General features: G+C 47.1%; 3 protein-coding genes across 6 annotated transcripts; 1 reads left to right on the forward strand and 2 right to left on the reverse strand.

The window, feature by feature from the left end:
* Window positions 1-5,577: 5,577 nt before the first annotated feature.
* Window positions 5,578-8,714, reverse strand: LOC130212989 (filaggrin-2-like). The gene is made up of 2 exons (XM_056444342.1): window positions 7,239-8,714; window positions 5,578-6,838 (listed from the first exon to the last, which is right to left on the reverse strand). The coding sequence occupies exons 1-2, from the start codon at window positions 8,457-8,459 to the stop codon at window positions 6,809-6,811; spliced, it is 1,251 nt and encodes a 416-aa protein (XP_056300317.1). The 5' UTR covers window positions 8,460-8,714; the 3' UTR covers window positions 5,578-6,808.
* Window positions 8,714-19,290, reverse strand: LOC130212988 (carcinoembryonic antigen-related cell adhesion molecule 2-like). 2 transcript variants are annotated; one of them, XM_056444340.1, is made up of 8 exons: window positions 17,546-19,290; window positions 17,322-17,379; window positions 12,382-12,732; window positions 11,037-11,303; window positions 9,728-10,015; window positions 9,250-9,369; window positions 9,033-9,088; window positions 8,714-8,869 (listed from the first exon to the last, which is right to left on the reverse strand). In XM_056444340.1, exons 2-8 carry the CDS (start codon window positions 17,359-17,361, stop codon window positions 8,720-8,722), a joined length of 1,272 nt encoding a protein of 423 aa, XP_056300315.1. In that variant the 5' UTR covers window positions 17,362-17,379; window positions 17,546-19,290; the 3' UTR covers window positions 8,714-8,719. The 2 variants fall into 2 exon arrangements, with proteins under 2 accessions (XP_056300315.1, XP_056300316.1); XM_056444341.1 differs by having other exon boundaries at window positions 11,037-11,297; window positions 17,322-19,290.
* si:dkeyp-97a10.2 (uncharacterized) lies at window positions 17,054-25,972 on the forward strand. 3 transcript variants are annotated; one of them, XM_056444345.1, is made up of 6 exons: window positions 17,054-17,240; window positions 20,135-20,194; window positions 20,672-21,037; window positions 23,646-23,888; window positions 25,212-25,308; window positions 25,603-25,972. In XM_056444345.1, exons 2-6 carry the CDS (start codon window positions 20,143-20,145, stop codon window positions 25,661-25,663), a joined length of 819 nt encoding a protein of 272 aa, XP_056300320.1. In that variant the 5' UTR covers window positions 17,054-17,240; window positions 20,135-20,142; the 3' UTR covers window positions 25,664-25,972. The 3 variants fall into 3 exon arrangements, with proteins under 3 accessions (XP_056300320.1, XP_056300319.1, XP_056300318.1); XM_056444344.1 differs by lacking the exon at window positions 17,054-17,240 and adding an exon at window positions 19,437-19,699; XM_056444343.1 differs by lacking the exon at window positions 17,054-17,240 and adding an exon at window positions 19,438-19,653.
* The last annotated feature ends 727 nt before the right edge of the window (window positions 25,973-26,699 follow it).

The following is a 26,699-nucleotide window of genomic DNA, read 5'->3' on the forward strand; positions in this document are numbered from 1 at the left end:
CTCTTTAACAGAACCCGGGTCCCCCACTGACCCTCATTAACAAAGCCCGGGTCCCCCACTGACCCTCAGTAACAGAACCCGGGTACCCCGATGACCCTCATTAACAAAGCCCGGGTACCCCGATGACCCTCATTAATAAAGCCCGGGTCCCCCACTGACCCTCATTAATAAAGCCCGGGTCCCCCACTAACCCTCATTAATAAAGCCCGGGTCCCCCACTGACCCTCATTAACAAAGCCCGGGTACACCGATGACCCTCATTAACAAAGCCCGGGTCCCCCACTGACCCTCATTAACAAAGCCCGGGTCCCCCACTGACCCTCATTAACAAAGCCCGGGTACACCGATGACCCTCATTAACAAAGCCCGGGTCCCCCACTGACCCTCATTAACAAAGCCCGGGTCCCCCACTGACCCTCATTAACAAAGCCCGGGTCCCCCACTGACCCTCATTAACAAAGCCTGGGTCCCCCACTGACCCTCATTAATAAAGCCCGGGTCCCCCACTGACCCTCATTAACAAAGCCCGGGTACACCGATGACCCTCATTAACAAAGCCCGGGTCCCCCACTGACCCTCATTAACAAAGCCCGGGTCCCCCACTGACCCTCATTAACAAAGCCCGGGTCCCCCACTGACCCTCATTAACAAAGCCCGGGTCCCCCACTGACCTCATTAACAAAGCCCGGGTCCCCACTGACCCTCATTAATAAAGCCCGGGTACCCCACTGACCCTCATTAACAAAGCCTGGGTCCCCCACTGACCCTCATTAATAAAGCCCGGGTCCCCCACTGACCCTCATTAATAAAGCCCGGGTACCCCACTGCCCCTCATTAATAAAGCCCGGGTCCCCCACTGACCCTCATTAACAAAGCCCGGGTCCCCCAGGACAATTTCCTACCGGTCACTCCCCTGCACATCACTTAATTCTTCACTTTAAATACTCTTGTCAGTTTAAACCTCCACTTCCTTCCACTGTTATTTGAATTACTGCTATCTGCCTGTCTGTGCACTATATTCTACATTCTTAATGATTGCAATGTGCCGATTGTTGTTAATGTTATTGTCCATCGTCTATCTCGTATTGGTCTGTCGGGATATTTGAACCTCTTGTCTCCTTCTAGATGTTGGTTACTTGGCCCGGAGACACGTCCGGTGTCCGAACAAGGCTCTGCCATTACTGGAGCGTGTTGTGCACACAGAACTATTTCACTTTTGACAGAAGGCGTTACACGTTGTTCTTCTTACAAATGAAAAAAAGAATGAAAAGCGATAGAAAACACTCAAATCAATACGCTGGTTTTTACTGCTATTGTCTCCATCGGTCCTCTGTGACCAACACTAATCTCTCTTATTTATATGTTACGCTAGAAACACAGAAAGTGGACCAAAATACATTAAATGTAATATATGAAAAGAAAGTGTGTACAAAAGCCGTGAGCCACATTTTGTTAGTCATGCCTCCTCTAGCTGCGATTCCTTGGCTCAAATATTGTGACTCGTGCATCTGCTCTGTTTTGTACGATCATCTTTCTTTCTTTCTTTCTGCTGACTTTGTATTTTTTTTTGCTGCAACACATGGCTTAATTCTGGAAAGAACTATCTGCAAGAGCTGCTTCTTTGAACTGGCTGACATAAGACGTCTGTGCGCTTCTTCTTTCCACTTTTAGTCTGCGGCTTCATTCTGAACCGTGAACCCGCGTTTCCATTACAACTGTGTTTAGTCACATGGCCTCATGGGTGATGTCTATTTTCACCATGCATCATTATTCCTTCAAACGTCGGCTTTAGAACAAGGGAAAAAATCCGTAAATACGAACGTGTGTCTAGTTTATTTGCAGAGCACATTTCAACAAGGTAATTCAAAGTGCTTCACATAAAAGCAGTGAAAGCATCATAAAAGAATGCTAAAGAAAACAAGATTGAAAAGCAATTAGGAAGATTCATTAAAACATTTAAAAACAGCAAAACAGCAAGAAATAAAATAAAAGCTGCAGTTAAATAAATAAAATGCAGAAATTGATTGATATCCTTGGATCTTGTTCAATTTAAGGCGAATTTGGGGGTCTCTGAGGGTCTCTGGGAGCCTCTGCAGCTTTCAGGGACCTTGTTCCAGAGAGGTGGAGCAGAACAACTGAACACTGCTTCTCCGTGTTCTCCATCTACACATTGATTTTAATTTTTAAAGCCACGGAAGATATCAAATATCTATTACACCGGATTATTTTAAAATCAGCCAGAATTTCTCCGTGCGTTTTACCGAGAAGTATCAGTAAATAAGCCGGTCTTTATTCAAAAGAGAAAGCACGGTGGCAATTTGAAACGCGACACGATACGCTCAACAAAAGATTCCGATGACACACCCAGCTCTTTGAAGTCGTTGTGTTTGACATGGTTCCCTGAAGGCAACAGTTCACCTTGAAGCAGAACAAGCCCAATGACAATTGAGGATTACCTTGTTGTTGTTTTTTGTTGTGTGCTTGTATGTGTGTCGGACTAAAGAGAGGAATAACGTTGCCTATGGCTTGTATTTTAATCTCAGCAGTCAGCATTACAGTTGCACAGATTGTGAAGGCCTTGAGGAGAGAGAAAAGGGGAAGACAAAAAACGCTGGAAAGTGATCAACAGATAACCTAAAAAATATAAATAAATCCTCTCACAGCTCCCCCTTGTGGGATGGCGAGGCATAGAGACTGTGAATTACATGCACTCTTCCATCTAGAGCGATTTACGGTGAGTGAACTGTTGGGGACTCGCTGTCCTTCTCAAGGAGGAGGCTGTTCCTATAAACTCAAGGTCACGCTGCCACCCTCTAAAATGTTGAGCTGTATTTTAGTCCAGCTGCTCTGGTGTGTAACGTTGAATCATAAATGTGTTTCATTCCATCTCCCTCTGGGACTCACTTTTACAGGGATGGTCACGTGGACCAGAGCACTAACCAGTTCCCTTCAATGACGGTGTGTGCTATGGAGGTGGTGGAGGATCATCATCATCATCACTGCAGTGAACACTAGAAAGGCGGCATCAGGACTTCACTAGAGGGGATTCATGATGTAATTCGACTTAATTCTGTCTGGGCCGGATTGCACCTCCGATGTTATTTCAAACTCCAAAATGCGATCAAATCTACACCAAAAAAAAGAAATGCGTGCCTGCTGAGCTGGACTGGATTTAAATTAAAATTGGATTCAGATTATATAGGCAATCTTGTTGTATTAAGTTTATCAGTGCAAACAGTCTCCAGAGTAGAATCGACACACACACACACACACACCCACACACGAGGCAGGAAAAGCTCTCTGCTGCTGCAGTTTGACACACACCGAAATGAGGATTCATCAATATAAAACAACAGCAAAAAGCCCTATCTGCACACAGCGCACTTGAGTTATGTTTGCCTTTAATTTATGCTTCCACGGGGATGCGTAAATAAACACAATTACTTGCGGCAGTCACAGTAAATCACGGCAAATCAGTATAATAAAACACCAACAAATTTGCATGCAAATTGGCCCCGGAAAGGAGGCCACATCAGCGTTTGAGGGTTTACTGTGTTGTGCGTTTGGAGACGACACCGGGCCTTGTGATTCCAGTTGTTTTGAGGCCATAAACAACACACTTCACTTCAAAGACAGCGGGGACGTCATGTGTCAAAAAACGGCCGCAAACTTTTCATCAATCACAGCTTTCATCCGGAGCCGGTGCAGGCGATGGCGGCGGCGAAACCTTTTCTCGCCCCGCGGAACTCCAGCGCACTCCATCTCCACTCGTTACGGTGCTAGACTCCCGTGAAGTGTCTCCAGTGTGTGAGCAGCAGCGCTGTTCATCAGAGGTGACGGAGAGGGGGGCGGGGGATGGGGAGAGCGATGGATGCTGCGAGACACACACACACACTCTCTGCACCTCCGCATACACACACACACACACACACACATACACACACACTCTCTGCACCTCCGCATACACACACACACACACTCTCTGCACCTCCGCATACACACACACACACATATACACATACACTCTCTGCACCTCCGCATACACACACACACATACACATACACACACACACACTCTCTGCACCTCCGCCTACACACACACACATACACACACACACACATACACACTCATATACACACACACACATACACATACACACACACACACACTCTGCACTCCCATACACACCTACACATACACATACACACACACACACACACTCTCTGCACTTACACACACACACACCTACACATACACATACACACACTCTCTGCACTTACACACACACACACACACACACACACTCTGCCTACACACACACACACACACACACACACACTCTCTGCACCTCCGCATACACACACACACACATACATATACACATACACACACACACTCTGCACCTCCACACCCCCACACACACTCTCTGCACTTCCACTTCCACACACACTCTCTGCACCTGCACATACACACACACACATACATACATACACACACACACTCTCTGCACCTCCACACACACACACACTCGCTGCACCTCCACACAAACACACACACCTTCACACACACACTCTCTGCACTTCCATACGCACACACACTCGCTGCACCTCCACACAAACACACACACACACCTCCACACACACACACACACACACACCTCCACCCACACACTCTGCACCTCCACAACGAGCCCGAAGGAACACTCATCTGAGGAGGATCAACAGCAGCCGGTTGCACACGGGCACCGTGCATAATTAGCACTGTAGACATAGTGAGCAGAAATATGCTCCGACTGCAAACAGCCGAATGAAAGAGGTGTTGTTGTGGTCTGACTTACTGTCAACATACAGCAGGAGGTGTTTTGTACTACAAATCAAAAAGAGCCTCATGTTTGTGAGAATGTGCAAATTTCTTGTATTTTTTTAAGTGGAGGCAAAATAAAGTAATGATTGTGCTGTTGTGCCGTGAATAGTCGACACAAGTGGCATCCGCTGTGGGGTGGAAATATGATTCGACAGTAGACTTCCCCCAAGTTCTACAGAGACTTTGTTTCTTGTTATTGAGGAACGAAGATTGTTTGGAACAATTCTGGACACAAATCCTTCCTGAGAGGCGAAGATACCGAGATGCCGGGCTCCCAGCATCATCACATGAATATTCAACATCTGTATTAATACGTACAAGCATTCGTTTCCTGGAAAAACGGCACCGTTTTTCAAGGCAGTGAAGTCAATCTCGTGGCCCAGATGTTTTGGTTTGGAGCCGTCAGATGTGCCGCGTTGTCGCGCATACCGGTTTTCAAATTGGGTTGTTTAAAGTTTATGTCTTGTTTTTAAAATTCCATTTTAAAAAAATGGTTTTAAGATTGAAATCTTAAGAATTGTTTTGTTGTTTTCATAAATTAAAAAAAGGCCAACTCGTTTTTGGCGACATGTGACTCTCACAGCAGGTCATGCAAACGCTGTGGATTATTTTCAGCTGAATTTACAGCAGCAGGAAAGCGCATGTGAGATTGACTCCAATAAACTACAGAGCTCGTGTTTATGGGAAAAAAATGCACCAATGTCACCCAGAGAAAATGTGTAGCTCACTGATGTGGTTTTATTAATCAACAACAACGGAGCTCCATAGCACAGAGAAATGAGAGATGTCACTTGTTTGAAGGAACAGTTCATTGAGGATTTGTTGACACTAATTAACATATAGAATACAACCACTCCGATGCCATGACATTTCATATGAAATGAACATTTATTCAACAATAACGGCATGAACGTCCATTGGTGCAAACGCAATCACAATCAATTGCAAGTTTAGAATAAAGCGCGCGCACATTATAAATCAATAAATACGTAATTGGTAAAAAGTAATAACGACATCCCATTGTATAAAAAGATGAGCCGTCCACGACCCAGTGCAGACAGTCAATTTCCCACGACATGCTTACTCGGCAGAAAGCGTGGCCGCTCAAGTCTTTGTGCTGACCTCATTCCTGCAAGGGTGTGATTATCCTCCCCTCCCCCGAGTAATTTAAAACCTTTAATTAATAAAACACCCCTTCATAGTTAGCTGAGCATCAATCCGTAGCAGCGCGGAGGCAAATCTGCTTAATTGAGAAGTGTCATAAGAAGCATCTGTAAACAGGAGGCGCCACATAAATAGCTCCGTGTACATTAAAGACCACCGCTGTGGCTAATTCCTCCCCCCCAATAACCGCCAGCGTCACTCAGGGGCCCGGTATCCCCTTCTGGCTTCCTGTCTGTCGCGAACAGATGAGAAACACATATTCATGGCGGCAGCTCAAGTGCATCTTGTCACGGTGGTGTTGTTAAGTTTTAAATGATGAATGGATGACGGGAGGTGAGCTCGGTCTGGAGCTATGGATCACTGAACTTGTCTACGCGGAGCAGGCTTTGATGCACGACCAGGGCTTCAGAAGCCAAAGTAGTACAACACACGTGTGTGTGTGTGTGTGTGTGTGTGTGTGTGTGTGTGTGGAGAGAGGTGTAGTTGATGGGGGAGCATTTGATCTCAACGTCCTCCAGTATCAACATCTCGCTTATTTCATGTGCATTCAGCCTCCTTCCTTGAGATAATTAGTCATTTATTTCCAGGACGGGAAGCTTACATCTGTATCATCCCCATCATTAAAAAATATATATATATATGACTTAGATACCGGTGAATGGCAGAGTTTCTGAGAGCGGCAGCGGATGCAGTCAGTCTTCCTTGGCGGTATTTAGGATCACGTCTGTCAGCCGGTTGTTTGTTCGTGGCAGTTGTCGTGTCGTCTGCTGACATCTGTCATCATCTTGGTCTCCCTCTGGGAGTCTGATGCTGGAAAGACACAACAAGCCCTTCATTGCCAACGTGTCGTGCAGAAGGAAAAAAGACAGAGCCCTCCGACACACAACGCCACTTTTGAAACAAACGCCACCGTGTCACAAACACTTACGACTAAACACATTGTTTTGGCACCAAGGAGACTGTCAGTCGTGCAACTGCAACCTCCATTTACAGGAGCCCCGAGAAACTCAAACCGCCGACGACGGCACAAACGGTTGGGGGGGGGGGGGGGGGGGACAGTGCAGGTGGAGGGGGGCGCGCACACAGGCACGCCGATACACATGAAGCGTGACACATCGGAGAGAGAACCGACCCAATGCTGGAAATCTGTACCGTCAATAAACACGGCGGGCCGCAGTTTAAAAAAATCGCCACGGTGCGTCTCACTCACCTGCTCGGGGTGGGCGGGGGGCCCGTGGCCACGTGCATGGGCATGCCCGTGCGTGCCATTCCCAGGATGCTGCTGGTGGTGGTGGTGGGCGGGCCGCTGAGCCACCGGTATGTTGACGGGAGGTCTGGGGGGCTGGGGGCCTCTCGTCGGGGATCCGTGCTGCTGCTTCCTGGGGAGGGCCTGGAACTGCGCGAGGGGGATGACGGGCGGAGGAGCCGGCGCGTGCGGCGCCTGCGGTCCGGGATGAAGCAGAGCGGCCCGGGTCTGTTGCTTCCGATTCTGAAACGTGTGAGCCCTCTCGGTGTGGGCCGTGAGCGCGGCCTGGGTCAGGTGACTGGGATCGAGCTGGGCAGGGGAGGGTTGGACTGGAGCGGCGCCTCCTTGGCGAGGCTGACTGGCGCCGCTTGTGACGGGATGCGTCTGCTGGCCCGGGCCTTGCGGCGGTGCTTGGGCCATGTGTGCCTGCGGACGGTGATTCGGATCGGCCAAAGCTCTCGAATCGGCAGCCGGTCCCTGACGGGTCACCGGCTGGCTCCCGAGCGCCGGCGCCCGGGGGTTGGAGTCGCGCGTGGTTTCCGGCCTGGGGGCGGTCTGGCCACCAGACGACCCTCTGATGTCTCGCTGACCGCCCTCCCTCTGTGCGTGGCGTTCCGCCTCAAGCTGCGTTACACCGCGAGCGTTCGGGCCCGGAAGGTCAGCCGAACGGCTCCGCGTCCGTCCGTCCGCTATCGGCGCATCGTGTCTGCTCCGGGAAGCGGTTTGGCCCTGAGGTCGGGGCTGGGACCGGTTTGGCGTCCTTACCTCTCGTATGGGAGGATGGGTCGTGTCGTATGTGTAGTCGGAGGTGTAATCGGGCGACGTCCGTCCTCTTTGAGGCGTGCCGCTGGGATACGCCGGCGTCCCTCTGAGGAGATCCCAAGAGTTTCCATCGGACCGCCGGTGAGGCTCCGGCTCCTGCCTGTAGGTCTGCGTGTCGGCGTTCCGCTGGGGGCTGATATTCCTGTGAGAGTGTGTGTATCCAGTCGGGACGAGTCCAGGCTGACCTTGGTACCCTGCGTCCATGTTACCAGAATTGGACGGCCCGCTTTGCATTCTGGGTTTCGATTGCCCCGCTCGCGTCCCGTTCTGTTGGCTTGCGTTGTTCAGTGGAAATGAGTCGTCTCCCGGAGCCCGTTGACCCGCGTTCGGGTACGAGTTGAGGTTGACGTGAATGGTGGGCATCTGTGCGGCGTTGTTGTTCTGCTGGGGAGTTTGGGACAGCGTGTTGAGGCTGACGCGGACCGCCGCCGGCTGGCCGCCGCCCGGGTTCGTGCCCGCCTGTATGACAATGTTGGGATTTTGTTGCTGCGTGTTCGCATCCTGAGCATCGGTGTGCGCGAAGGCCCGGTTGTCGATGCCATCGCGTGGGTATGGACGGGCGTTGTGCGAGACGTCGCGGAGGAGTCCATTCGAGTGGCGGCGACCGGCGTTCTGCACCCCGGTCAGCTGCAGCGCCTCCGGGTTGCCGCGACTTTCAGGCGGATCTGCGTACAAGTGCTCGGAGTGGCGGGTGGTGTGTGTGTTCGAGTGATAGAGGGGGGGTGGGGACCTCGGCCCAAATCCCTTGCGCCATTAGGTTGTGGATCTGGCCGCTTAATGGGAGCGGGTGACAAATGACGGCGGGGAGAGCAGAGACAGCACGAGAAAGATGGAACGAGAAGGTTAATTTGGGCAAAGCCTTTTAGCGCCATCTCATTGGAGCAGATGAAGACAAAATCAATGGAGAATCATCTGTAAACTTTTACGGTGGCTTACAATCGGCTGGGGAGTTGGGTTGGTCTTCACGGAAGTGTCACTTTGTCCCCGTCGTTCTGTAATAATAATAAGAAAGAACTCAAAAGAAATCACTGCGGTGCCATAAAACATGGCGGAGCTATTCTGCAAAGCATTTTTTAACGGAGTGTTTGATTCAGCGTGACGTACGATAAAATAGTGGACCGACAAAAATGTCCAGGACCGGAGGCGCACTTACCCCTCCTCCTCCTCCTCCACGCGAGGCACACAATGAGCACGATGAGGAGCACGATGATGAGGAGCAGCAGCAAACAGCCGATCACGATCCCCACCACTTCCCCTACATCCAGACATGTGGCTGGAAGAAGAAAGAGCCGTGGCAAAAGGGGGGAGAGAATGAGTCCGGAGCCCAGACAGACAAGAGGACGGAACAGAAAAAAGAAAAGAAAAAACAACAGATGGCATAGAGGAGGGGACGAGAGTCTTAAAAAGGGTCATCAAGTTGTAGAGAGACAAAAGGAATGAAAATAAACGGTGGAGAGCGTACGTGTGAAAGTCACTGAGTGACTTTGACCACATTCCCACCAGATCAATCTCCCAGGATCCTTTCTGTCCCTCTGCTGTCGTGTAGATTCAGGAGCAGGGTCCAAAACAACAACAACAACAACGCGCCGTGATTATCAGTCACCGGGAGGTCAGCGTCCGCCATGACTCACCTACGATCGCCAAGTCCACCCCTTGCTGCGACGTGGCGCCGGTGAGGCCGTTTCTGGCCGCGCAGACGTACCGGCCGCTCTCGTCCGTGGAGAACGTCTGGAGGCTGAGCACCCCGCTGTCCGGCTGGCCGGCCGCGACCGGCTGCCCGTCGCGCCGCCACGAGAACAGGGCGGCGGGCAGCGAGTCGGACAGGCAGGTGAGACGCACGGTCTGCCCCACCAGCACGTCCCCTCCCCCGACACACTCTTTCGGGGAGTCCGTGGTCAGCACCGGGGTGTCCGGGCCATCTGTTGTGGGGTCAAGAGGTCATCGGGCATTTAAAAAAAACATTTGATTCAGAATTACCAAAAATATCTCTCGTTTGATGCGAGCCGGGATGTATTTTGATGAGCCGGTCAGCGTAGCACTGAGCTAACGAAGGTGCGGTGTCCTTCCCAACGGCTGCCACCGCTTGATCCAACAAGTCATATTTACATATTTACAGTGGCAGGCTTGGAGAGTGAGGTGACACGCCCGTTTTTTAAAAAGGCCTTGAACGACCTTGCTCCTTCTTATATCTGCGATCCGCTGATTTCTTATCGGCCTGGGCCTCCAAAATCATGACCGGTCACTCAAGGTGAAAAAGTGTAAGCAGCCATTCTGATATAAAATGCATCGTTAATGCGATTCATCTGGCAAAAGGCCAAATATTTGCAGATTCTTGCTTCTCAAATGTTAGCATGCTGCCCAATTGTTTGGTTCTTCCTGTGACACATTATTGTTAATCAATTCAACGTGGCCCCCGTCTTCTTCCACTATTCTCTAATAATTCATAGACTGAGCGATTAAGAAATGAATCGATGAAAATAATTTGTCTATTTCACCCCAAGTGGGACCATCATTTCACTTTGAGAATGAACATCACGCTGCAGTGAAGAACATTAAACGAGCTATTGAGTCCATGAACTCGTGTTTACTGAAATCGAGCAGGGACATGTTCTCATGGACTCCGAAACAATCGCACGTCTTTTTGCTCCCGCGCTCCCTGATGGCAATCAGAGAGAAGACCCGGGCGCCACGGGCGCATGCTGTTGGGGTGATTGGGCGTGTTGGGATACGACTGCGAGACCGCCGCGTCAGACTTTTTAAGACGAGGCTAGAAAACAGCGTGACGCGCTTGTGGAAGCCCGTCCTGTGCAATCCGAGCGCAATCCCCTGCGAGCGGTGCAATGCAGACGGAGTCGATGAGATCAGATGACATACGATAACCCCACAGATATACGTGTCCGGACGAGCCGGTAGCCGCCGCTCGTCTCGGTGCCGACTCACAGTAAACGGTGAGGCTCTGCGTGGCGGTCTGGGCGCTGACCGGGTTGCTGACGGTACACTTGTACTCCCCGGCGTCACTCCGCCTGGCCGGGTTGATGACCAGAGAGCCGGCCGAGATGGCGATCCGCTCGTCGGCGAGGACGGCCGCCCCTCCTTTGTCCCACCGGACCGTGATGTCCGTCCCGCCGGTCCACGTGCAGCTCAGAGACACATTTCTGGCCTCTATCGCCACCGAGGGAACCGACAGAGTCGCCGAGAGCACTGCATCTACGGGGGGGGGGGGGGGGAGTAAAACAACAACGAAAAGAGCTCGTTGAAACAAAGTTGTGAGTGACAGCACAATAGAGGGCATCTTTATGTTGCTGGTGAGGATCATTTGTTGTAATCAAAGAAAGTGAGAGCTGAGAAAGGGATGGGATTCAGACAGGAGGCACAGATGGCGCGTAAGGGGGCAGACGGTGTGAGTGGTAGCCGAGATGCCTCTTGGCGGGCAGCCGAAGTTAAATAATTGGAGAGGGAGAATAGAGGGGGGCGGCGTGCAGACGGCGAAGGCTGTGACTAAGAGAGAACCGCAGCAGCAAACAAACAAAAACACTCGCGCGGCTCCCAAAAAGCTCCAATCGCTTGGCCGTGACTCGGCAGAAGCATTTTATTTTTTTCACATTTTCTGATTTTTTTCCGCTAGATTTTTTATTTAGCGAGTGGGCGGCTGGAGGAGAGTCGTGCTCGAAGGACGCGGACGCGCCGTGACACGAACTGGCTGCTGTGAGTCTGGAGGATGTGACCTTTCGGTAATAATGGACCGGTGCTTTGAACAATTTGGTCACCCCGGCACCCTATTAGCGCTGGTGGGGAGAGGCATGAAAGAGACTGATGGTGTCGGAAAATATATATATATATATAAATGAAATACATTTTTTTTCAAGAGGACACTCTGCTGTTCAGGCTTCATTACAATACTGGATGCAAATGAATGCAAATACTACCAGAGTATGAAATGTGACGCTACATATTTAGACGGCTACAATATCAAACATCTGAGAGCATGAGCGCTGCATATCAAATAGTTTTATTGGCATAAAGCCCTGAGCCACGAGCTCCATCCCCTCCTCTTTCATTAATTTTACCTCGCTATGGGTCACTAATTTCATTACACCTCCCAGACTAATTCTCGTACTCCCCAAATCCTCCCTCTCCTCTCTTTACTCCCTTCTGTTCCTCCTTAACATTATCGCTTCCCTCAAAACCACCGCACACTTCACCCCACCTTCGCTTCCTCTGTCCTCCTCTTCCTCTTTCTTCTTTCTTAAATCCCCCCCCACAAGCACACTTCTTTATCTCTTACCGAACACGCTGAGCTGTATCGATCTGGAGTTAGCGGCTAGGCCTGTTGAAGCAGTGGGGGTCACCACCACCGTGAATTCCCCCGCGTCCCGGAGCTCGGCGCCAGCGATTCGGAGCTGGTTGGCGGTGATGGTGACCCTGCCCTGGAACTGGGTCCCCGCGTTGATCGCTGCGGATCCTCCGGACCACTGACCCACGGTGACTCCGCCCTGGTACTCCCATATCATGGAAAACACCGCGGGCCCCGTCAGCACCGTGAACACGGTCTCGGCGCCGGTTCGAACCAACACCGGGTCCTCCTGGAACGTGATCTCGTACTGGTCCTGAGCCAGCACATCGGCGGAGAGGAGGACTAGACGGAACATAAACCAGAGGCGCAAAGTTACCAAGTGCATGTACTCAAGTAATATGCTTATGAAACATTTTGAGACATCGGGCGTGGGGGAAACACACACAAATTAAATACACGTTTGGTTTCTGTAAATAGTTGTTACAGTCTAAAATGAACTTCTAGTGCATTACATAGAGTGACCAGACGTCCTCTTTTCCCCGGACATGTCCTCTTTTTGAGACCGAAAAAAATGCGTCCGGCAGGGATTCCAAAAACGTCCGGGATTTTGCTTCGTCAGATATTTGTGTTTCACAAACTAGTTATTACGCCCTTACAAGTTTTGGAAATGGTATCTCCCTTACGTTCCACCTTCTTGCGCGAGCTCTGACGGTAGAGAGAACAGTCATTGGTCGACCGATCTCAGTGTTGCCAGATACACGATAATTATCCTCCAAATACGACCATTTTGAGCCTTTGGTACGATACTTCACCATCTCCAATCTGGCAACACGGAGCACCTCGCCGCCTCCACTAGTTGCATTGTTTACAGCACATGACATCTTTTTTATTTATCATTATTGGATTGGATTGGATTGGATTCAATCTATTGTCATTGCACAGAGTACAGGTACACATGCAACGAAATGTGTTCTCTGCATTTAACCCATCCTTCGTTATTAAGGAGCAGTGGGCTGCAGTGATGCGCCCGGGATATTGCTTCAATATATGGACAAGACACATTATAAGAAGCGCTGGACTAAATGACACAAAAAAGATTTGTTTTACATTTGCACTTTACAGTTTTGTTAAAGTTCAATAAATAGATGTTTATATAGTCATTTTTGTCATTTCATTTGTGACATTTGTATGCATTCACATGGTCCCCCCCCCTCCCTCTTTTTCACAAACTCAAATCTGGTCACCCTACATTACACAACACCTTATGATAAGCTGACGACATAGAATGTGTCGTAAAATAGAAACCAGCGTGTGGCCCTTTATTATCAGCTCCTCCAAAGAGTCATTATACAACTTTCCAAACACAAGGCCTCAAAAAAGGTCAAATACAAATGGTCTACAGCCACTCTGAAGACGTAATGCTAGCATAATGTTTGCTAACGTAACCTGGTTAAGCACATTAGCGTGCTAACATGTGATTAGCTCTAAACACAACGATGGGACTTTCATTCGCTCTGCTGGTTATTTGTTGGACAAGACTAACTTCTACCAGACGGGGGCGCGAGAAAGAGCGTCCAGCGATCACTGGAGTGACGGCCGGTCGACCAGAAAGAAAAACACAAAAACACGAACCAACCAACGGACAGATAGACGTGGCTATAAAAAGAAAAGCTTTTGAAAAGCAACGTATTGTGAGAGTTCAGTGCTTCCCAACCGGTTTCACGTCCTGCAAAGCAGCAACGAGTTTGGGGCCCTTATTTCAGTTTTAAAGTTCGACCCTAAAGATATTGGCCCTATAGATTTTCCCTACGAACAGATGGTTTCATTTTAAGAACTGCTTATGGCTCAAATATCTATAATTATCTAATATTACCCAATAATAAGCAAAGATTAGAGGGGGGAAAAACTAAACATGAATCATATCCAGAAGAATATGTTCACGATCACGAGCCCACTGATTTATATCGTGACCTTCTGGGCTAAATGTATATTATTATAGTAAAGTCAGCTCCACGTTGAGCAGCAACAACAGTAAAATGTACTCTACAGATTAAGAACCTGATAATAATAATAATACTTTTGTACTTTTACTGGGAATCTCAAGGCAGGGCTTTTACTTCGAGTATTTTGAAATTGATGCATTGGTACTTTTACCTTTGCAGAGGACGTGAATGCTTCCTTCCCCCCACTGCACAATCTATAGACGCACACAGACTGGGCTCAGGGGGCAAGAACCTATTAGTAAGGTACACACTCTATTCATCCTCCAGAGATCTCACACCATGTTTTGGGGATTGTAAGTGATCCCAAGCTAAACATCTATTTTGTGTTTGTGCCGGGCTGACTTAACGTAAGCCGTGTCAAAATCATAGTTGCTGTCTCTCTTCTCAAGAATCAGCGGTGCATCGGGAATCTTTTTTTTAATTTTTTTAACCCTTGTGTTGCCTTAGGGTCATTTTGACCCGAATCAATATTACACCCTCCCCCCGCTTTAGGATTAATTTGACCCCATTCAATGTTTAATGTCGGTGTTCTTTCGGTAGTCAACAAACAAACATAAAGTGCCTCACACTTAAACTTGGAAAACAATATTAATTCTAATAATTTTCTGGAGGTTTTAATTGCTGGCGTCAAATTGAACCCAAAGGGTAAAATATGTTAGTAAATATAAAGGTAACAGGAGGGTGTAATATTGATTCGGGTCAAAATGACCCTAAGGCAACACAAGGGTTAAACAGTGTTGTAAAGAAGCACAGAGTCAACAGGCGATGGACGATCGTATGCCGTTTGCCCATTTGTCGTCGGTGTGTCACTGGAAACGGGAAGAAAATCAGGGTTTTTGTATTCGGCCGCCAGTCCTCCCACTCGTTTGTGTTGGTTTCACAAATTCCGTCTGGGAAACTCAGCATATATCTGGCATATAAAGGCCACCACGCAAGATCGCTCTGGCCAACTAATTATATTGAATCAAATCAATATGGTCCTGATCAGCCTCGCTGGACTGCCTTCTTACGGTTTTCACAGGGGAGCAGAATTTATAAAACGACCAGCCAGGAGCGGGATGGACGACGTTCAGGTTCCCACGCGGAGTTGGCGAAAGACATCAGAAGTGTTTTGGTGCCCGATTAAAAATGCCAGCGGCCTCGAAGGACAGAGAGGCGTGAGCCAGAAGGGACACACCTGCAATGAGTCACAGTGTTGTGGGAAAAAAAGACACAATAGCAAGTCAAATAAGTTGTAAGTGTGACTCTAAGTCTCAACATTAATATGCAACTATGGAATTGATTTAGTCGCAGATATGTAGCTTGAATGAACAATGGCAGCCCGAGAGCCCTACTGATAAACAACAGAGATTAACTGTAGGTGGAGGGTCTAACAATGTTCATTCTAACAATATAGTTCCTGCATTTATCGCAAACTAACTGCTGTTACTGAAGATGTAAAATAAATCCCTTCCCAGGCGTTTAGAATAGAAACAGCACACACACACAAAAAAGAAGTGTTTAGGTTGAATTCCCATTTTGAATCGAAGACAGACAGCATTCAAATTCACATTTAATCGTATGAAAATGTTGCTGATCATTACTTTCATTATTATCTTTCATGCATGAACAACAACCTTTAGTTAATCGGCGAATTGAAATATAATTTACACTCCTGGTGATAATTTTCTGTGCTCACCTCGCAGCACAAATACCTAAAGTGGATCATTTGTATGCTTCCAACACTGTATTACGCCTGAGTAGGGAGTAACATTCTGTAATGGGAACATCGCCACCTCAATGGGTACTTTACTCATTTGGTACACACATTATGAAAGATCTTTACAAACACACAATGCTGTAAAGGGCAAGGCTGGCTTTATTCCACAATGTTGTTTTTGTTAATCCCATTAAAAGACGTAAACCAGTAACGTGTCAATCTGTTTCGCTCATACTGAAAGTCTTAAAACGGCTCCAATACATTTCTTCAGGGGTAATTTACAACAGCTTGGTTCTGTGGTTTAAACAAACTGCACTCAAACAGGAATAAATAGTGCATCTGTTTTGGACTATTTTAAATTGTTGGCATCTGACGGTTTGATTCACAATTTGTGGTGTTTCTTAAAATTGTCCAGGGACATGGAGACAGATGTCTCAGGCTGTAGATACGCAGACGTCACATGTTTGTAGGATTAAATCATTGTCGTTTTGGTCATCTGTTCATGGGATTTGGTGGCAATAATGAAAACACAGATTATTACCAGCTGTATTCTTTCAATTGTGCATGGTGTGTGAATGACAAGACCACTCTAAAATCCATGTGGCCCATTAGACTGATTAAAAACATCTTTCAAGGCAGTAAAAGTGTATGTCTTAATGTGTTTTTTGTTATTTTGTCCTTTGTGAAATCTGTTACTGGTGTCATTAAAAGCAGTCTGACCATGACTAAATAATCTGCTTACATGCAAAGTCATATTTTTTATTAATAGCCAAGTATTGTAATTGTTCATGCATGAGCAACTATTACGCATCATTACTGTCTAATCAAAACCTGCAGCACTGCCCATCCCCGTCCACAGAATGACGACATGGCATACAACCACAGAAACAATGACCCTAGTCAAAACAACTCAGATGTAGCAGCTTGGGAGGAAGGCCCTGAAGGCACCACGTCACTCAGCAGTCCGTGTACAAACGGGAATGCAGCTGCGCAGGTTTCAGAGCGGAGAAGACGAGCTTCGTGTTTGAAAGGCAATTTATTTATTGTTTTAAAGCGAGCTTGGAATACCACATCGTCCCCTCCCTGACCTGTTTGTTTACCCCCACCGCAGAAGAAGAAACAGCCGATACTCCTCCGCTGTGACTGTCGTGAGTTTGTTTGAAGCATTTGAACGTCACCGTCAAAGCAGCAGAACAAAAACCACCCAAAAAAAGTTTAAATTGTTTTACCTGCCAGCGACAGACTGAGAAGCAGCAAAGGTTCTCTCATGTCTTCAGTCAGGCCGGTCTGCGGAGAAATTAGTCTTTTTTAATATGCTAAATAACGTGTGTGATATGTTAAGCGGTTCTGATGAATGTACAGATAATTACTGAACCATATGCCATTCAATTTTAATTTATACCTGACAAAAAAACATATTATAGATAAGAGGACTTAGCGGCACAAAACTTACTGAAGTATTTTCCCCCTGCCTTCATGTTCATTGTTTGTGCTGACATAATAATCCGTGTTTGTTTGCGCTCGCGAATGTTTGAGTCTAGTTCCGGTTTCTCCGCCACTACCTGCAAAGACGCACCTGTTCTCTTAAAGAGCCCGCAGCCTGCCAGAGCTCCGCAGCCGCTCCACCGGCGGTGGGACAGGTGTGAGGTGCATTAAACAACAACAAAGAAGGGAAATAGTGAACGTGTTTATTCCACTTGGGTCTATTTTAGAGCTGAAGTTGCAGGTCAATAATGTCACATTAAACTGGATGGACGCAATGCATTGCGAAACCTATCAGAAAGTGCCTTGACCTTGCATTCTTTACATCAGCCAGCAGAGGGCGACGCTTGTGGTTGCGAAATAAGTCTGATTTGATAGAAGCCCTTGAAGACTTCTCACTTGATGCATAACCTCAATAATGCATCTCACAAGGTTTTTTCAGTTCATGTGGATGTTCATTGTAACGTTTTGATTGGCTAAAAATGTCCTAATTAGCATTCTGTTGCATTTAGCTCCGCCCCCCTCCCCTGTCACTTTCGGTTGAAAAGATACAAGATGGCAATGTCCAAAGTGCAGGACTCAAGGCTTCAAAACCATATTGATGAGACAATGAAATAGAGTGCCACGCACACTGATAGCAGTTATGCAAATACCGTCTCACTTTATAGACAGTGCAACTATTTTATTTCATTATTTTTCTTTTTGATTTACAGGTCACTTGAAGGTCATTTGTATTTTCTGTGGTTCCAGTGTTTTCCATGGCAGCTTTGAAGCGGTAGATTACATTTTATGGGGCAATACTATCTTTATATATTAAATTCATTGCTCCATTTACTCCCTTGTGCAATGATATGGATTAATGATTAATAGTGATGATGTCTGTTGAAGAAAAAAGAGGTTAATGTGATGGAAAAGTGTTGACATTTTTCAGCTGATCTATTAGTGCCCCCCACTGGTTAATTCCAGCAAACAGCACTCCTGTCAACACAGAACTCAGTGGGAGCCACAGCTGTGATTCCCATGATTATTCATAAACCCTCTGCAAATACAAATGGATTTATAATCAGTTTAAAATCACTCGTTACATCTGTGCCCCGGGATACGTTTCATGAAGTGAGAAGCTGCCGAGCTAACCCCTGAATAACTGATGTCATTATGTTCCCCTGCTCTAGTTGTGTAAAAGAGGCATAAAACGACCTCATCTCAAAGTCTATTTAGGAGCTTGTTCTGGAGCTTTCAATCGTATGACGTGAACTTGTTCGACGGATGTTTTTATTTCTCAGAGTTCATGCAACCAGCTGAGGTACAAATTCAGATTCACAAAAAGAATATAAGAGCAACGTTTGAATGTGACTCCACTCAATCAGCATTTCATTGATGAAGCAGACTTCTGAATCACCCCAGTGGAAGGAGCATGAAGTCACCGGCGTTCCCCCTTCACGTCAAACTAATAGTGAGAAGGGAATAATTCATGTATTCCTCCCAAAGCCAAGGCCGTGTGTTGTGTCTGGGCGTGTGCCGGGTAAGAAGCCTGCAGTACAAAGCCGATTTCGTCATGAGTTCCAACGCGGTCACTGGTTTCACTGGAAGAAGAACACCATTGGATTTATTATCTCTGTTTACAAACAGGCCAACTAGAGCGGCGAGGGAAATCCGACTCAAACACGCCGTATTGTTGACCTGATGACCTGTATTGTCAGGTCAGAGGGGGGGAGGAGGGAGTTTCCTGATTTGAATCACAAAGCAGAAAGAAGTCTTAACTGTAACCGGGGGAAAGGGGCAGCCGGGAGGAAACGGCTTGAAAACAAGGTGACGCCTGTGCATGAGTCACCGAGTGGAGGAACAGCAGAGCGCCGGGAAGACGGGAAGACGGCAGCCGTGGACCTCGAACGTGTCGTCTCCAACCAGATTCCACGTCGCCACCTGGCGATGGCGACTGCTTTTGAAGATGTCGTTTCATTCCGGGCCGCGAAGCTACCGGCCGAGTGAACCGCGCCGCCCCGTAACCCGTGAACCCGCGGAGGTGAAGCGGGAGAGCTCCTCTGGCTCCACTGTGTTGTTTGTCTCAGTTTTGGAGAGGTAGGTGAACGCCACTCTGGGGCCTTTTGATGTGGAGGACTTCAAGGTAAACAGCCAAATGGAGTCCCAGGTTATGGTTGATGCAGGTTGGGGTTGTGTTCCTGCACTGCTCTCTCTCTCTCTCTCTCTCGCTCTCTGTGTGTGTTTTGCTGTGCTTGAGGGGGTTTCATTTCAGTTGTTGGCAGTAGTCCCGTCCACCTTTTTGCTCCAAGTACCGCTGTTCTCTGGGTTCCCTCGCAAATAAATTAAGAGTGGGAAAAAAAAGATTAACCTTAACATTCAAATTACATTTTTTTTCCTTCCTCTAACAGAGGGACACGCTGCTTTAATTGCTTTTTGCTTCTCATTTTAATTTCACATTTTCTCTGGAGGTGATGTTATTATTCTTGCAGCCCCTGCCGCTCGAGTGGAGAGGAAACGGGGTGCTGTTGTCGAGTTCACGGACACATTCCTCTCTCTCTCTGTTCCCGGTCTCCGACAGCGGGTGTTATGGATCCACAGTATTTCCTGAGCTGGAAAGCCGCCCTGCTGTTCCTCTTGAGTAAGGCTTTTTATTAGAACCGCTGGCCCAATGATTCCCGTTTTCAAAAACATGCATACGAAACTAACGAGAACAAAACGGTCTACATGCACCCCCGACATTGGTGGCCTGCACCTGCATCATGTACACCTCTCTCATCCTAAGACGTGTGATTAATACTCCCTGGAGTGAATGCACAGACGCTTCCCAGGTCCACTGGGAGCTGGACGCAGATTTTTAAGATATTGATGTGGTGTGATGGATGTCACATTAGGCGTGGCTGTCACGCGCCATAAATCAATGCTTTACATTCTTTGACGTGTACATATTCATAGAGCGTATGCTGTGGACAGAGATGAAGTGTGATGTCATTGTTAGCTTTATACTCTGCCCAAACAAGTGAGCCAAAAGGTCGACACGGATGGATATGAAATGCTTCGGCCCCACGCCGGTCATCTGAATGGAAATATGACGCGTGGTCTCCATCTCTGTCCTCAGTGCCACGTGGGCTCCGGTGTCTGTCGGTGCGCATCCTCAACCAGGAGCCGTTCCACGTAATCCCCGGCTCCAGTCTGGTTCTGAAGGCTCGCATCGAGCTCGGACCCCTGGAAGAGGTTTCTCAGGTAACCTGGGAACGGGAGCCCGAAACGGGAATCGACCCCGAGAGAGTGACGCTGGCCAGCTGCCCCGGCGGAGGCCCGGAGTGCGCCGGCACGCGGCCGAACGTCCGCGCCAGCGTGGAGCAGCAGGAGGCGACGCTTCAGATTAACGGATACGGCGAGGCGGAAAGCGGCGTGTACGGCGTGAGCGTGACGGATCACGCGGGGGCCACGGCCACGGCCCAGTGCATCGTCAGGACTTATGGTACAGTGGGACACACGGCCGGAGACTTGGGTCGCAGTACAGATGTTGCTGAAACTAAGAATAGATGCATCAATTGATGAACATGTATACAAATGCTAATCTTTTTTTTACGAAGCAGTTTGGGAAATATATGCATGGACTCATGTCATTAGACCTTTTTTACGGTCGAATTCTCTGTTTGCGATGTATAAGTTCCTCTCTTTTGCGATGCCGTCGTCTATCCAGTTGTTATGAAAAGGGGGTGCGTGAGGTTTGTGAAAAAAATAATATCTTTTAATTAGCATCCATTCAAAAATCCTTGAAAAAAAGTTATTTAATATATATTCAAAATATAAGTGTAAGTTCATGAACTGAATGATATACACTACCGTTCAAAAGTTTGGGGTCATCCAGACAATTTCGTGTCTTCCATGAAAACTCACTTATTTATCAAATTAATTGAAAATTGAATAGAAAATAGAGTCAAGACATTGACAAGGTTAGAAATAATGATTAATATTTGAAGTATTAATTTTGTTCTTCAAACTTCTAGTTCAAAGGAAGGCCAGTTATAGCTTATATCACCAGCATAACTGTTTTCAGCTGTGCTAACATAATTGCACGGGTTTTCTAATCAGACATTAGTCTTCTTAGGCGATTAGCAAACACAATGTACCATTAGAACACTGGAGTGATAGTTGATGGAAATGGGCCTCTATACACCTCTGGAGATATTTCATTAGAAACCAGACGTTTCCACCTAGAATAGTCATTTACCACATTAACAATGTATAGTGTGTATTTTTGATTCATGTTATCTTTATTGAAAAAACAGTGCTTTCTTTGAAAAATAAAGACATTTCTAAGTGACCCCAAACTTTTGAACGGTAGTGTATATTCTATATTAAATCAGACATTGATGGCACGGCGGTATGTATTACATATTTCTTTCAAGCAAAAAGGCTTTGCGATGGTTATGGAGGTATTTGGCTGAAAAAATATATTTCACTTAAAAAAAGTTGAGAAGCTCCGGGTCAGACCCTCTGTGACATCTGGTAAAACATACGCTGAAGTATGAAGCGACCTCACCTCCGAATGCTTTTCTCTTGTTGTTATTGTTGTGAGAGGGGCGAGTTCAAGCTGACAGGAAGAGTGATGTTGCTCTCTGATTTATCCATCACATGAAACTGACCAACGTGTGAAGGTAACGGCTTCTCCAATTAGAGGATTTATAGCTTCTCTCATTTTGAGGGCCTTCGTCGACCACGCCGTCTCACCCCAAGGTCCATTTAGTAGCTTTCAATCATATTACATTTTCCTTTTCTTTATTGGCTTCAAAATTGAGGTTTAAAGTTCAACTTTTTGACATTTGAAACAATAATCCCCGTTAAATCCCTTTTGGCATTTTTTGATAGTTTCTCAGACAAAATAGGTAATTGAAAGACTTTTGTCCTCATTTTACATTATTATATGACTGAACTGTAGCATTCATTTAAATAACAGTAATGGGTCATGAAAATAATCATGAGTTGCAGCCCTAAGAATAGACGTCTGTGTCCTCCACACTCTGTGGGCGAGAAGAAGGTCCTAATGCGGAAGTTTTCGGTAGAAGAGGAATGAAGTCTCTGAATCCAAATTGCCTTTATCCGTGTGATTTCTTGCAAGAAGGAAAGTTCTGGCACAAGATTCAACGAAGCCACCGTCCCGGCCTTAGGCTCCGCCTCTGAGCCCCGGGCAAACCACCAAAGTGCTGATTCCGGTTTCGACAACAACTTCAAAGAAGAAGTCCTCTCTCCTACATCATGGAAGGTCAGATCCTGACCCCGAGGACTTGTGTCCGTTTCCTGACCCCCACACCCCGTTGTGAAAAGCCATTTGTTTAACGACAGCAGGCTGGTCTCCCCCTTATGTTGCTGCTACCCTAAATCAGCCTCCCAATAAACTCCTGATCACCTTGACCTTCACATCACATGACTTTACTATCTTTGACCTTTAGTCCTGTAGAGAGGATCAGTGAGTGTTGGGGTTGTGCGAGGTCGCTTTATATAAATCTAAGTAATAGACGCGAAAGTCTAAATCTGTTAAATGTTCCTGAGCTGACGACGCCCCGGCTTTTCTAGTGTTGACTCAAACAATTACCAACTGTAAAATGAATGTGTTTTAATTTCACGCCAGCAGGCAGTGTTTTCTTCCTGATTGTGGATGTCTCATTTAATAATGAAACACTTGAAATTAATTTCGCCTGTAGGCTTCTTCCTCTCTGCTTTTTGAGCTTTTAGTCCGGTGGCGTCGGCGCTTTCTGGTTTTCCGTCAAAGCCTCCCAGCTTTTAACTCTCATCTGTCTGCGCTAACGGCGTCAATTCATCAAAGTCCACTCCGCGTACGCGCTCCCAGCTTCCCCGGCCTTCCATCATCCCGTCCTACCAACGTCACGCCGCACTCTCCGGTCTCATTATTGTCCGTGAAACCGAGGCAGTTTCTCTCCTGACGGCGTTAAAACGTCTCTAATGATTCCTTTGTCTCGGACAGCCACGCATTCATTCTTCTTTTACGACGGAGAGCGAGTTTTTCTTCCTCATCACCTCTTTTTCCGTTCTCATCCTCGCCCGCGTGTCATCCGTCTTCCCAGAGGCGGTGCACCACGTGTCAGTCAGCGTCAACGTGTCTCACTCCACGCTGGTTTGCAGCGAGGCCTGGGGCACGGAGCCCCGCTTCAGCTGGTTCCACGAGCGGGTCGCCGTCACCGAGGCCGCGGGCAGAGTCTCCGGAGGCGGAGCGACGCTGGTCTGGACCGAGACGCCCGTCGTCTGCGGACACTTCACCTGCACGGTCAGCAACAAGCTGGGCCACAGCTCCGCCACCTACACCGCAGGTACGAGAGGACGCCGGAAGGAATTACACCGCTCTGCAGAAATGCGATTTGTATTTCCAAATGCCTTTTTTTTTCTTTATCTGGAGCGGCGACCAACCTCACCGCCTGCATCCCAAAACATGGGATTTAACAAGCTAGTCAGATTGGGCTCCTCTTCCTCCGACACATGCGGGCTTGTTAGAGTGTTCCCACCCCACACACACACACTAACGACAACAACAACTCTGAATAAAACCCACCATACACAACCTTTACATTATAAAATGACAATACACGCAACATATAAAGCTATCTGATGAATAAAGTGGTTTATTCAGCAGCTTAAGAGCCAGGTATTATTTCCCTCGGGGCTTGGTTGAGACCAAAAAAAGAGTGCATTTTTGGATTCAGTGTGATAATATGTCAATGTTGTGTTAACAGCTTGTTGAAACTCCCCAAAGTACCATATTGTGGTACTTGAGTATTTCTGTTTTATGGCACTTTAAAAAAGACAGAATTCCAGAATAAACACGTGTATTTGCTAGATGCCTGTGCTAATCTGACAGTTTATTTCAAAGTTAGCTCACTGTGTTGTCCATCCATCCGCTTATTCGGGGGTCTGGTCGCGGGGGGCAGCAGACCCAGCAGGCTGACTCACTCTGGGGGATCCCGAGGCGTTCACAGGCCATCCGGGGGATGTAATCCCTCCAGCGTGTCCCCGGTCTTCCCCGGGGTCTCCTCCCTCACCGTGTTGTGTGACGGACATTCGAAATCTGACTCCTTCTTGCCCTCTATCTGGAGCCTCATGTCCTCGCTGCACTTTGTTCTGCGTGATGTATCACTGGTGGCGTTTCCGTGATAAAGGATCTTTCACAGTGCGATTCACAAATCGCCAACGCCACGTCGCCTGCTGCGAACACCGTTGCTAAACAGGCGAGACAAATGTGATTCTTCGTATATATATAATATATATATATATATTACTATATATTTATATATATATATTACTTTATATATATATTACTATATATTTATATATAGATATATATTACTATATATATTACTATATTTATATATATATATACATATGTGTATATATAAATATTAATATATCTATAAATATATATTAATATTTAATATATATACTGTATATATATATCTCTGCCAAGAGGCGTGATGATCCAAAGACAGTCTGGGTATTTCAGGATACCTCCTCCTGTTGCTGTTCCACTCAGTTAGTGACTTCACAGGCTTGTTTGCAATGAACCTTTTGTCGTGTTCTTTGAATGGCAGCCATTCAGATGTGTTCTTGTCTTCATCGGTTGTCTTTCCCCTGGCCGACAGCACCTTGCGAGACAGAGGGCAGAGGGACCACAGCAGCTGTCGTGTGTCCTGTCCTGCTGCTGCTGTTGGGAGGAGGGCTGGCGTTTGTGCTGTGGAGGTACAGTAATGCACACACACACACACACACACACGGAGGCACGGACTCAAAGCTCATGTTTTTCCGTCTGTGCTCTGAGAATAAAGCCGTATACGCCGAGAGAGAGAGAATAACACTCTGGTGGTCGGCGCTGCTTCAAAGATGACTTACTGCTCCACAGCCATCGCGTCCTATAAGTGACACACGCTCGAGACCCGGAAGGCCAGACGGCGTCTGCCGACATCGCCATTGTCTGTCCGCCATTGGGTTTGTCACCGCTGTTTGATCGTAATTGGACACTTTGTTTCTTTCCAGGCGACACAGGCACGGTAACAGAGGAGAGAGGCTGCACGAGCATCTGGACGACACGGTCTGAAAACAACAAGAAGAAAGAAAGGCCCGAGATACAAAAGAGGAAAACAGCCAACTGGACTGGATGGTGAGGCTGTGACTTCCTGTCCTGGGAGCAGTTTGACCTTACACTGCGTTAGAACAATGTCGCTGGCAAGTGTAAAACATCTAAAAATGGAAATCCAGCTTGAAGAGGCAGCAGCGTGTTTCCACTGCCGGGCTGCACCTGACACTGTGTATCGAGTAAAGTAATCAGGTCCGTTATCTTGAATCCACGTTGAATAGAAATGTACCTTCAAATGATGTCTTTATAATAAAATCCCTTTTTGAGGAATGTGATAAAGAATCTCAGTGATTTCCGAGTTATTATAATCGATCCCCAAAAGAAAGACGGTTCGAAAACTGTTTGATTTGTGTTCCTTGGTATCTTTTTTTTTTTAATCTTCTAATCTAGTGGATGTTGGATTTTTTTTTTAAGCGTTCATCTCGGAAACTCTCTTAACCCTTGTGTTGCCTTAGGGTCATTTTGACCCGAATCAATATTACACCCTCCCCCCGCTTTAGGATTAATTTGACCCCATTCAATGTTTAATGTCGGTGTTCTTTCGGTAGTCAACAAACAAACATAAAGTGCCTCACACTTAAACTTGGAAAACAATATTAATTCTAATAATTTTCTGGAGGTTTTAATTGCTGGCGTCAAATTGAACCCAAAGGGTAAAATATGTTAGTAAATATAAAGGTAACAGGAGGGTGAAACATTGAATCGGGTCACAATGACCCAAAGGCGGGGGGAGGGTGTAATATTGATTCGGGTCAAAATGACCCTAAGGCAACACAAGGGTTAAAACAAAATGACTCGAATCTGTAAAAATACATCAAACTTAAATCCTTCAACGTTGATCACTCAAAATGTTCCAGACTCAACTTCAGCGTCGTGACTTCTGGGATCCGCGTTCGTTTATGTTTTGTCAAAGTGTTCTTGGCGCTCGTCCTGAAGCTGAAAATTGTGTGTCAAAGATAACACGCTCTGAATAAACTCCTCGACACACCAGTGTTCA

This window comes from Pseudoliparis swirei, chromosome 22 (genome assembly GCF_029220125.1).
Source record: "Pseudoliparis swirei isolate HS2019 ecotype Mariana Trench chromosome 22, NWPU_hadal_v1, whole genome shotgun sequence".
Lineage (NCBI taxonomy): Eukaryota > Metazoa > Chordata > Actinopteri > Perciformes > Liparidae > Pseudoliparis > Pseudoliparis swirei.